The sequence below is a fragment of the Atractosteus spatula genome, chromosome 5, assembly GCF_055471065.1.
Source record: "Atractosteus spatula isolate fAtrSpa1 chromosome 5, fAtrSpa1.hap1, whole genome shotgun sequence".
Classification (NCBI taxonomy): Eukaryota; Metazoa; Chordata; class Actinopteri; order Semionotiformes; family Lepisosteidae; genus Atractosteus; species Atractosteus spatula.
Genome location: NC_142710.1, coordinates 38,121,156 through 38,134,513, shown reverse-complemented (window position 1 = coordinate 38,134,513; position 13,358 = coordinate 38,121,156). Strand labels below are relative to the sequence as shown.

General features: G+C 39.0%; 1 protein-coding gene across 6 annotated transcripts in view; it reads left to right on the top strand.

Annotated features, from left to right (window-relative positions):
- The window catches only part of add3a (adducin 3 (gamma) a), a 122,745-nt gene that overhangs the window by 97,546 nt on the left and 11,841 nt on the right, over positions 1–13,358 (top strand). For all 6 annotated transcript variants that reach the window (XM_088917755.1, XM_088917752.1, XM_088917753.1 and 3 more), the window contains 5 exons: positions 2,994–3,143; positions 3,657–3,800; positions 4,312–4,410; positions 5,965–6,138; positions 9,581–9,841. In XM_088917755.1, the coding sequence (XP_088773881.1) occupies positions 2,994–3,143; positions 3,657–3,800; positions 4,312–4,410; positions 5,965–6,138; positions 9,581–9,841 (828 nt within the window). The remainder of the gene's footprint in view (positions 1–2,993; positions 3,144–3,656; positions 3,801–4,311; positions 4,411–5,964; positions 6,139–9,580; positions 9,842–13,358) is intronic.

Genomic DNA, 13,358 nt, shown 5'->3' with positions numbered 1-13,358 from the left:
GGGTTTAGTCAATTAACTCAGTTTACAGACTTTGACAGGGAAAAGACTCCATCATGTGTGTAAACTGTGTACCTGTGAATCCTGCAAATGAACCAGTGTTCAGCAATACTTTTTATTTTACTTTTAGTTTTTTTGCAGCCTGATTAGTAGAAATCCCTGTTATTTCCCTGCTGGCCACTTCTGTTTTTTATGAAAGCAGATGTTAGCACCCTATTTCACAAGGCTACATTCCTCTAACTACAAAAATATATGAGCATGGATTAAATTAGGAAATTATTTTTTTGTACATGTTATATTTTGAAGAAAAGTTTAAATAGATTCCCAGTTCTCCATCTGCTGGAAAAGAGTCATTTCTAGAGGCTGTCAGATTGACTAGGGGAACTCACCACTGCTTGTGAAGCATTAAGGTTGTTCCTTTATTTTTTATATGCTTCACTTTTGCATGTGTGTAATATGATGTTTAATGAAATTAGCAGTACATGATATAGAGCGACGTGCCGGTTGGAGTATTCTCGGTCGCATTTAATGGCAACATCAGCTCAAAGATTTGGTTCAAACCACCAAATGTAGACGGGCGTGCCGACAAGCGGACCCTGCTGATGCGGGATTAACGCTAGGATGAGAGAGAGCAGTACATGATATAATCTCCTATCTTTTCCTACCATAGTGGGGAACCAATAGTTTAATTGTGTTGATAAACTGGAGTGATATAGTGAAGAAAATTTGACTACAAGGAAAAGAGACCAGGAATTTATTATTATTAGGATTTAATTTCAATTCCATTTCGTGTTCCTGTTCATACAAATAATTGTATTGCATCCTAATGTTGTGGTATGATTTGGTGCAGTTTTCCATTATTCTGGATTGTTCCTCTAAAACATTTTCATTTTTTTGTTAAAAGAATCTCTTGACAGTCAGCCACATAGTGTTTGAATTCCTGGGTAAACACCTATTTGAGCCACAACAGTCCATTGATCCAGAATTTATCCTGGTTACTATGGCGCTAAGCAAATAGAGAGCACATGCCTGGATGGGACCTTGGTTCATCCCTGAGCCTATTCCCAGCAAACACTGGTCCCCATTTATACAGCTGGGTGTGAGCTGGAGGAGCTGGGGTAAAGCAACTTGCTCAAGCTACACCAAGTGTCTGTAGAGAGAATATGAACTCACACCACTTACCTATTATGCTACACTACCCTTAATCTTCTTTTACCTGTAGGAATAACCACTTGTAGCAGAATCGAAGTCATTCTTGATTCACACTAAGGACAATTTGTAATATTTGAACCTTTGGGCAGGCAGAATACGCCTTTCTCGGGATCTTGCTTCTTTTTTAGTTTCAGTTACTTTTAAAACTAGCCCTTAAATTTCTTCTGAAAAAAGAAAGTTGAAGCACGAGGCCCCAGAGCTGAAGACATTCCACATGAAGATCAATGTAGAATGGCTTTCATATGTCAGACAAATTGTCAGAGTTCCTTTTCACTCCCCTCCCAAAAAAATAAAAATAGTCGTTTCTCAGGTTTCATTTTAGCTTTCCTTCGTACTTCTAGTATATTTAGCTAGCCTGCAGAGTTTGTTGTAACCTGTCATTATAAAACCCTACATTAGGAAATTACTTCATTGGAGTGGTTTGGAGTAGATTGTGCAGTAATCAATACCAGCTGTGTTGACGGTGTAACAGTCATAAAAACATGGCGACCATTTCTGTGTTAGACAGTTGACCATAACTAAAAGAAACACAGGTTGTGATTTAGTGGCTTTTTGAGCCAGTATTTATTAACATTGGCATTAGTGTCTAGTAGCTTCTAATAGTGTGTGTGCTATGTTAAAGCTTTAGGAGCTAAAGGAACTGGGGAAATCAGTCCAGGAGCCCCTTAGGATGTAAATCACCAGGAAGATTAAAAAAGTGCACCCCTTTTTAAAGACACCTTCTGCCATAAAGATATTAATGATACCGTTGCTGTCATCATTGAAAAATAATTTGCCAGCTGCTATCTATTGCTACATTTGTCCTTGCCTCGTCTCCAGGTGAAAGTGGGCATCATATAAAGAAACCATTTCCATTCATGTCATGTTCTGTGCTGAGAGTCTGGCGCAGTGTTAAAATGCACACAGCAGTATCCCTGTGTGTTTGGTTAAATCCTTAAGAAAGGTTATTGTTGGAACTTGGTATGTTTGCTGTCCCACCTCCCTGGTTTCATCATGCTTATACTGTACCATACATTTGCTTTGCTTTACTATGGTTTGGGATGTTTTGTATCAAGTGTCAGACAAGCATTGGTTTCTATATTGATGGGTGACACAGCCCAGCCCCAATAACAACACCCCCTGGTGAGATGGATGGAGTTACACAAGAATCACTAGGAAGTCAAGGGCAATTAGATCGTAAATAAAAGGCGGTTATGTCTGCTGGACAAAAGCTTTGATTAAATTATACTTTCCTTTTTCCCCAAGTATTTTTTTCATTCTACACTATTAAATTATGAAATCCTGGTTTTAGTAATATCTAAAATGTATAACATTTTAGGTTTTGTGGTTGAATGTGACAGGTATTAATAAAAAGAGTTTGTTCTTAAAGTACAATAATAGCTAGTCAAGAATAATTGACACTCTGTTTTGAAGATCTCTTCCGGGGCAAGTAGATTAACTTCAACATTTGACTTTGCACAGACCTTTAACATTGTATGTCCAGCACAGCACATGGGAGCTTGCCATTTTTATTACACTTTGTAACTTATCACAGCATCTAGCTTAATTTTGGAAGGCTTACAGTATGCATATCCATCTCCACAATATAATTTGATCATTTATTCCATGTATTTGCAATACACTGTTTAATTGTGCTCACAGTGTTGGCACATTCTATTAAAATACATCTGTGCTAGAAGGAATTTGCCTGATGTTTTCACTGTTAATTCTGTTTGAAAAGGTTCACAGTTTGTTTTCTTACTGTGCAGAGACCATTGCCACATGTGTCCTTGCTTCATCTCCAGGTGAAAGTGAACATCATCGGGGAGGTTGTAGACCAGGGCACCACCAACCTGAGCATCGACCATGCTGGCTTTAGTCCACATGCAGCTATCTACTCCATGCGGCCGGACGCCAGATGTATTATTCACATCCACACACCTGCAGCTGCTGCCGTGAGTCTCCACTGTACTCAACACTGAACCGGACAGCCATGTCTGTTTCAGGAAGAGAAGGGTTTGTTAAGGCAGCTTCACAGAACGCCTTGACATTGTAAATGGCTAGCAGTAGGGGAAAAAAAATAAGCTGTGCTCTTATATCATTTCAGGACTAGCTATACTACGCTCAGGAATCTAAAAAAAATGCCATGTTCAAGTGTTCTCAGTTATATTGTAAGCGTTCTTGCATCTGATTTTTCAGCTTTTTGAAACAATTTTTTAAAGTGGAAATGTAGTTATAGAACTTAAATTCAATGCATATTTTTATGGTAACAGACCTGAAAACTAATACCAAATCCAGTAGATGATCGGTATCTTATAGTATAACCATCTAAGTGTCTTATAATTCCCCTTGTGCTGTAAACTAAACAAACCGCAATTCCCATGCCTAGATTCTTCTGCTTTCAGAAGCCCCACTATCTCTCAGTATGCCTGGACATATAACACCTCTCTCTGTATCCAAAAATGCAGGTCTCCTCTATGAAATGTGGAATTCTCCCCATCTCTCAAGAGGCCCTGATTCTCGGAGATATTGCCTATTACAATTACCAGGGGTCTCTTGATGATCAGGAAGAAAGGATTGAGCTCCAGAAAGCCCTTGGTCCATCAACCAAGGTAGCATTCATTCCTTTTTTTTTAAGTAGCAGTGTCTGGTTCATCACATTGCGTTAACACATCTTTTTTGTTGTCTGTCCATTTTCAATAACTAGTCTAATTCAGTACATGGTCACAGTGATTCTAAGCCTAATCTGGAAGACAGTATTGTAAATGTCTGAGAAATTGTGATGTACTATTTCAAATTATTTTGGAGACCATTTCCAGTAGTATATATTTTGTTATTCAAAGAAAATTGAAATAAGAACATTTTGAATATGGGCAAAAGGGAGCCTTTTTTTGTCCATTACTCCATATTACAGATATGGCCAATGTCTTGGCCAATTCCATGGTGGGTTTAAAAAAAGAATGTTGATTCGTCTTTGTTTGGCACAAGCCATTAACCAAAGACGGAAGCACTTCCCTTTCAATTTTTCAGATTATTCAGTTAAGTTTAATAAAGGAGGCATGAAGACTTCATTGTCATATATACTATATAAGACTCTTGTGTTCTTGAAAATCGATTTTCTAGGTTCTAGTCCTGAGAAACCATGGTGTTGTGGCTCTTGGGGAAACGATAGAAGAAGCCTTTCATTACATTTACTGTGCCCAGCTGGCATGCGAAATCCAGGTAAGATTTCAGCTTGTTGCGACAGACCTGAAGTTGTTTGAAGTATTTGATACTGAAGTGGCTTGGAGACCAGTGGAATTTGATATTTGCACTTCCTTGTCAGTGGATCACAATGACAAACCGTAATCCGGCGGGCCAGTCCATCTCAGGACACACTTGCACACACATAGGAGAAGGGGGCTGTACTGTATGTCTTAAGTGAACAGCAGGTCCTTGGACTGGGGAGGAAAAAACAGTGCCCTTGGAGTGTACCCACTCATACAAAAAGGAACATGCAGTCTCCACACATAAGGTTATCCAGATAGAAATTGCAGCACTGACCACAATCCTACTTTTCACCCATCATTTATATATAAAAGGTTCTTATGCAGAATTGATCAAATATCGCACATTGTTTTTTTTAATATTCTGTATAAAAAAAGTGCAGAAGGAGTTGGCTATATATTTCAAACCATGAGGTCAGATGTGTTGTTACAGAAAGGGTCTTTTTAATTTGCAGTGGCAAATATTAGACTTAAAAGTACAATTTAGCAAAAGTTAATTCATTAAGAACACATGAGCAAAATATCCGCTGTTAAAAAATAACTGTTTGATCTTTGAAAAGATTTCAAAAGTGTTTCCTGTCAAGTTTGTACTTCAAACCATGTCCCACCAGAATTCGAACAGTGATCTGCTAAGCATCTGTTTAAACAAATTGTAACCAAAGACTTGAAAGTCTAGAATAACATTCCCGATGGCACAGGTCAGAACACTTTGTACCAGCACGTTATTTTTTCACCCAGGGTAGTTCTTTGTCAAGTACATAGCTTGGGGGGGTTTGCAATGAAGGACGGAAGGTGAAAATGTCTGGATGTTGTTAGTCTTCCTCAGTGGTTCCATCTGGGTCAGCATGTTTGGGTTTTCACTTCAGTCCTTACTGAACAATACAGATGGGTTTTTTTGTTTGTTTTCAAATGTTGTTTTTTTTTCTGATATTTCATTTAGTTTGGGTGTATAGCCATCAGTCCTAAATTGCCAACCAAGTATTTGGTGGCTAGTTCTAAACAAAAGCAATCCACAAAGTCTGACTTTGTAGTTTGTAGTGTGCGGGTGAGGCAAAATCTTGATTTAATCTTAGCCATAGTCCAACACATTTGGTAATGTTTGAGGTGCTCTTTTTGAAGCCGTTGCACATTAAAAATAAATCTTCTCACCAGAGGCCTTGCATGCAACGCCACTTGTTTTCATAACAGTGTTTTGGTGGGAAATCATAAATCACTTTTAATAATTTGCTTTGCTGCGAGTCAGAGCTCCATACATCTGGGATTTGAGTGAATATAATTGTTTTGCTTGTGAATACGGAGGGAATGGGCAACAAGTGGGTGCAGTCATTTAATAAGCATAAAACAATCTATGTTTGAATCTGTGCCAGGAGAAGGAAAAAAACAATAATCCACTCAAAGCCTATTTCATTTCTAAAAATAAACTTAACAGTGTTGTTTCACCATGGCAAATTGACCCAAGGTCGAGATGATATTCAATGCCGTCAGGTCTTTCTTTTTGGGTGTTTTTTAGGTAAATGCGCTGTCATGTGCAGGCGGAGTAGACAACCTTATAGTGCTTGACCTGGAGAAGTACAAGCCCGTGACACAAGGGGTGGCGGTGGCCGGTGTGAACATCGGTTCTCAGATTAAATGGAAATTGGGTGAACTGGAGTTTGAGTCCCTCATGAGGATGTTGGACAATCTTGTAAGTAACTCAATCGTTGATCTTAATGTACCAGGAGCTACAGGAAATGAAACCTGAAAAGCCTGAATCGGTACCCCTGCAAACTGATGGATGGATGTTTGCAAGTTATGTACATTATCCTGCCCCTACTTCCGACATGTAGGGGCAGCAACATCCTGTTGTTGTTTCTGTAACATTTTCTTTTACAGGACAGGGTTGTTAGTCTTGTGCCCAGCCTCCAACTTGGAGGACCTGGCCCTGACGTGGGACACAAACCCACTACCTTGAGATTATGTGTCACATGCTCTACCAACAGAGCTAGTCTGCCCCCCGCCCCCCCAGTTTGAGCATTCATTTTATACGGGGCACTGTTTGGCACACTTGTGGAATGATTAAGAACATGCTCTTGTCAGACAAATTGATTTTCGGAACCGATGGAGAAAAGTCTGTGTGTTTGCAGGCAAGCATTCGTGTCCTGACTGGTGGTGGTTACAGATTTGGACTAGGACAGGCACCATCTTCCTCAAGCCATGTTCCTATTTCCAAGAATTCCCCTTCTGCCAGCTAGTAAAGGCACCTCGTGGAGCTAAAAAGTTAAAAGATTACATGGAGTGAGCAGTGTTGATTACTGCTCTCAAGCAATATGTGTCACACTTAATTTAGCATTTATTTACTACACTGGGGCAACTTTTACATTTTCAGGCTAGCCAGCTGGTGCGCATGGTTGAGTTTGTGTGTTTAAGCCTGTTGGTAGAAGCTTTTACACAGGGCTGCAGGCAGACACTTTTGTCAGCGGAGAACAAACATTTGAAAGCCCAAGCATCTTGGCCTGCAGTGTAGGGTGGATTGGTTGACACCACTGTGTGAGGCCTCAGCCTCTTTCTAGGTTATATAACTAAGTTATATCATCTGCTCTTCACTAGAGGTCAGGGTACTATTATTGGCTCTACATCTGGTGCCTTTCTGGCCTTCAGTGCAGTTTCTTGATACTCTGGTGTTCGTCTCGGCATTCAGAGTTTTCTGGCTAACCAGTTGGCTTTCATTTAAGACGTCTTGTAGGGAATTGAATCTGCGGTTGTGATTTTTTTTTTTGCTTCTTTTCTGTTGATTTCGACTTGCCACAGTTTTGCGTTTGACAGCAACTGTTTAATCAGCTCCAACAGACTGGAGAAGTAATAGCATGTGTTTAGTTAGTGGTACAGGTGTCTTATCTATTTTTAGCCTGTAAAACACAGGCCTCCTGCAGGCCGCTATTTAGTGCACAGTGCGGTCCATGAATGCCATATGCGTTTCATGTTTTTTATTATTGTAAAATTCTCAGGAAGCGATCAAGACAGTGTTTTGTTGTGGGAATTCATATGCAATTTGTGTATATAATTTGTGCAAAAAAAAACCTGTGAAATCAATACCGTAGGTATGGGACATCTTTGTTTTTAACACCTGCCTGAGACAGGCGTGGAGTCTTGAGTCTCTGAGAATACTGGAATGATTGCACAGTGAAGGAAAGAAAGTTCAGTTTCAACAGTAACAAGGATCTGAAAATGTGAAGTCTTTATCGCTTATCCCACCTTATTAACCAGTTCAATTCTTTACCAAGATGAGGATTTTTTCACTTCCTTTACTAAGCTTCATTATTCCTTTGCTACTTTAGAAAGGGTGGAATTGTTAATAATGGAACCTACTATTTCATTTGTGTAACAGGAAAAAATTTAAAGGATTTTTAGACCATTCCACCATATAATGTGTTTGACAAAAAGAGAATTTATGGAGGTATTTTTTTCAGGATTTATTTTTATTCCTGATTGAGCAGTTAGAAAACTAAATCTGTTCCAGGCTGAGGCAAGGCTACTACAGCAGGAGCAAAATCTGCTTCCAAGCGGTCTTCCTTAGGTTTCCTAGACAGGAACAAAATAGTGGGATTAAAAGCATAATATTCCAGTGGGATACTCTTGGTATAACACTCTTAAAATTATTTCTTATTCAGGTGTTGTAAGGACTGCCAAGATTGATGTATGTATTCTTTAGTAGTGGTCTTTGTCAACAAAACATGAAAGCTTCTTAGGCTTTATACATTAATGGAATAATGGTACTCATATTACTGAATATATTCATATTACTTTATCAAATGCCTGAATTAACTATATAGCATGCTTTGCCAAATCCCACAACCGACACATCATTCAGTTTCCTGAGAAGGCCTGAGTGAAATAACTTTAGGATCTGGAAATTGCATTCACTCTTTCAGACTGAAAGAAGTTTATTTGGAAAACTGTCTTGAGAATTGTTGTTAAGGCTTTGGTCAGAGCCACTGAGAAAAGCAGGTGTTCATCCTCAGATTACGGAGTTTCTGCCATTACTGCACATTTACTGTAATACAGCCTACATTCATATGCAAGTGAAGTGAATACTGAGTGGATTCAGATGTACTGGAAGTCTGCATATCTTTTACATTTTTTTTTACATTTCCAGTCACTCTAAACCTAATGAGTTTTGTTATACACCACTACTCAGATATTTATATATATCATGAATGTGTGGTAATGCCACTTGAGTCTGCTTTTGGTTAAAAGTTTTGTTTTTGGTTTTGTGTTCAAAACCAAAGCTCATGTTTAATATGTAATGTGTAAGAGAATATCAAATCTTCATGAACAATGAGAATATCTTTGTAATGCTTTCCTCTGGCTTCACTTTATTAATGTATGATTTGTGCCAAAACGTAAACCTTTGTGAATATGAGCTCAAATTAAATGTTAAATTTACTTAATGGGTTTTACGGAGCTATGTATTCTACATAAACAACAACAATTTCGGTGAATTTTCTACTCTCAGAAATCACACAATATCCCTGTATGCTTCTCAATAATATGTTTATCGAGGACAAGACACTCATGTCTCTCCTATTTGCTGATTCAGAATCCCATAAGCCCATATTATTATTATAATAATTAATAATTGCTTACACTTATAAAGTGCTTTTCTGGACACTCTACTCAAAGTGTTTAATGGGGACTCCCCTCCACCACCACCAATATGCAGCATCCACCTGGATGATGGAGGATCATTCATAAAACCTGGCTCTTGTTCAAACCTATATTCTCTGTCTTTGGTGCTGTTTTTTTTTATCAATATAGATAAACAGTAATCTTACTTTGACTAATATTATTAAATATTATTAAATAAAAAATGTTGTTATAATAATGCTAAATAAGCAATAATATTTTTGTTACAGTGATATTAGGAAATATTGTTTTCTACTAAAGCTTTTCTAAGTGACAATAATAATGAAATTGTTTCTTTTATGTCATGCTCAACTCCATGCTCTTAAAATGTTTTCTGTTCTGTTGTGTCTGCTAACAAAGCTTTATATTTTCAGTACACCTCAAGGAAGTAGCTCCCAACACCAAATGAACCAGAAATAACAACACCGTTTTTCAACACCTTGCCTTTTCCCCACGGTTGCCAGGGCTACAGGACGGGCTATGCCTACAGGCACCCGATAATCAGAGAGAAACCCCGACACAAGAGTGAAGTGGAGATCCCCGCCACGGTCACGGCCTTCATGTTTGACGACGACGACGCCATGCTGCGCTCCCCTTTCAAATACCTGGCCCAGCGACAGCAGCGCGAGAAGACCAGGTGGCTGAACTCGCCCAACACCTACATGAAGGTGAACGTACCAGAGGCGTCGCAGAACGGAGAGAGCAGTCCCAGGACCAAGACGACTGTGAGTTGCTCACATCGTTTCCTATTGTGGTACACTTCTGCAGACCTAGTCATGAGAATTTTGATGGAAAATATTGATGCGGCTACCCTGAAAATCCAGCTGTGCTGATATCCTGAGGGCATTGCGAGCTCACCCCAGCTCAACAGCTTGTTCTGCAGGGGGTTACTGGTGTGAAACTTGCCCTTTAAGGAGTTAACAAACAATTGTAGTTTCTAAATTATCCTGAAAATTTGCCTCTCTGTTTGGAAAGTAACCAAAATGATTTGTTTGATTTTTTTAGTTTTGATATTCCTGTTGGCATTCCTTTTCCCTCCCCCTCCAAAAATGCTGTTGCTGTCTAGCTTGTTTGTCAGACCTACAGTGATGTGAAAAAGAAAGTATTCTTAAGATTCTTAAGATTCTGTTGTTGTACATATTAAGACATTTCTGACCTTCACCTAGACCTCACCAAGTCCCAACAGTAGATAAATCTAACCTCTTGTGACAAATAACACAATTTTTACTTTATTATTTATTAAAAACAAAAATCGGCTGACATTCAGAAGCCTTCTGTAAAAAGTACACTTTTACTTCTTCCACATATTTTAAGAATGTAATTAGAATCGGGTGCTGTTAAACGTGTACACATGATTAGTTGATTATCAGGAAGTGCTTCCACCTGTATATAAAATCAGAAACTGTCTGTCTGGTCTGGGGTATTCAGGTTTGTGGTGACACTTTATGCCTAGGTCAAAAGACGGTCTCAGAGAAAGAATCATTGCTGATCATCAGTTATAAATTCATTTCCAAACAATAAAAAGGCTATCATTCCACAGTGAGAAAGATGATTTACAAATTGAGAAATTCAAATTTGGCTGCCAATCTAACCAAGAGTGGGCGTACCAGCAAATTCACCACAAGATCAGACCATATGACGCTCCTAGAGATTGCAAAGCTACAGTGAAAAAGTATTTGCCCCTTTCCTAATTTCCTCTATTATTGCATATTTTTGACACTGAATGTTTTCAGGTCTTCAACCAAAATCTAATATTAGAATATTATAAAGGGAACTGAGGGAACAAAGAACACTTTTAATTTTTACTTATTTCATTTATTTAATGAACAAAGTTATCCAACACTAACTGACACTGTGTGAAAAAGGAAATCAACCCAATTAAAGGGATAATTTAGAGTCAGCTGATTGAACACAGCCAGGCGTGATTACAGCCAGACCTGCTCAATATTTACCTCACTTATTTTGACCCTTACCATCAGAGTCAACTTGCCAGCACAAAGATTCAACAAGCAAATTGTGCCACGATCAAAGCAAATTCCTGAAGAGATCAGAAAAAAGGTTGTTGATATCTATCAATATGGAAAGATTACAAGCCATTTCTAAGGCTCTGGGACTCCACTGGACCACAGTGAGAGCCATAATCTCCAAAAGGAGAACACTTGGAACAGTAGTGAATCTTCCCAGGAGTGGCCGACCTGCCAAAATTTCTCCAAGGGCGCAGTGTAAAATCATCCAGGAAGTCACAAAGGATCCTAAAAAACATCCAAAGAACTGCAGGCTTCTCTTGCCTCAGCTAAGGTCAGTTTTCATTACTCCAAAATCAGAAAGAGACTGGGCAAAAATGGGCTTCATGGAGAATAGCAAGGCAGAAACCACTGCTAACCAAGAAGAATATAAATGCTCGTCTCTCATTTGCCAAAAAGCACCTGGATGATCCCCAAGCCTTTTGGGGGAATATTCTATGGACAGGTGAGTCAAAAGTGTAACTTTTTGGATGACATGGGTCCCATTATGTCTGGCGTAAAGCAAACACAGCATTCCACAGTAAGAACATCATACCAACAGCCAAACATGGTGGTGGTAGTGTGATGGTGTGGGAATGCTTTGCTGCCTCAGGACCTGGGTGACTTGCCATAATTAAAGGAACCATGAATTCTGCTCTGTATCAGAAACTTTTTAAGGAGAATGTCCGGTCATCTGTCCTTGAGCTGAAGCTGAGGCGTAGTTGGGTCATGCAGCAAGACAGTAATCCAAAACACAAAAGCAAGTCCACATCAGAATGGCTGAAATGAAGCAAAATTAAAGTTTTGGAGTGGCCTAGTCAAAGTCCAGACCTAAACTAAATAGAGATGCTGTGGCAGGACCTGAAAGAGGCAGTTCATGCTCGAAAGCCTACCAGTGTTTCTGAATTAAAGCAGTTCTGTGAGGAAGAGTGGGCTAAAATTCCTCCACAGCAATGTGACAGAATTATAGGGAGCATTTGGTTGCTGTCATTGCAGCTAAAGGTGGCGCAACCAGTTATTAAGTGTACTTTTTCACACAGGGGATATGGGTGTCGGATATCTTTGTTTATTAAATAAATGAAATTATAATAAAAAAGTGTTATTTCTTCACTCGGTTTCCCTTTATCTAATATTAGATTTTGTCTAAAGGTCTGAAAACATCCAGGGTGACAAATATGCAATAATAGAGGAAATCAAGAAGGGGGCAAATACTTTTTCATGGCACTGTACGTCCAGAGATCTACAGGCCTGTAAATACCTGTAATACAGTATAAAAGTTAGACTTCATGCTTCTACCATGAGGAAAAGACTGAACAAGAAAGGCTTTTGTGGAAAGGTAGACGGGAGAAATCTCCTATCAAAAAAAAGAACATTGCCGCACGGCTTAGGTTTGCAAAAGAGCATCCAAATGAACCACGAGGCTTCTGGAACGATATCCTCTTGACAGATGAGATCACAGTGGAGTCCAGCAGCTAAAAGCTTGGCTGAAAGCAGATCATGCATCAGGACAATGATCCAACACACATCAGTAAATCTGTGGCTGAATGGCTGAAAAAGAAAAGAATCAGGATTGTGGGATGGCCAAGTCAAAGTCCAGACCTCAACCCCATTGAGATGCTGCGGCAGGGCCTAAAGAGAGCTGTGCATGAACGAATGCCCTCAAACCTCACCGAGTTGAACCAGTTTTGTGCGGAGGAGTGGGCCAGGAATTATCCCAGTTGACGTGAGAGACTGATAAACTTTTAAAAGAAAACAATTGCTTCAAGTTATTGCTGCTAAAGGTGTTCCACACGTTACTGAATCACGGGGTGCACTTACTTTTTTACACAAGACTACTCAGTGTGTACAAAATGACTTTTTGTTTAAAAAATACTGACAAAGCAAAATTGGTGTGTATCTGTCACAGGAGGTTAGATTTATCTACTGTTAGGACTTGGTGAGGACTAGGTGAAGGTCAGATACTGTATATCTTGATGTGTAAAACCATTGAATCGTAAGGGGCTGTATTTTCTCTTTCACATCACTGTAGTTATCAATTTAATAACCATGTAGCTACCCTGAAACCCAGTTTTGTTTCATTTATTTTTTGTAGGTTTGCTACAGTTGTACTAATAAACTTGAAATAGTTGTCATCATTAATCTCATCTTTACATTTGTATGTTCATTTTTTTAAATGAGTAAACTGTGAATGATTCTGGATGATTGTAGTTTGTTTGACTTGAGTTTTAAACTGTCAACA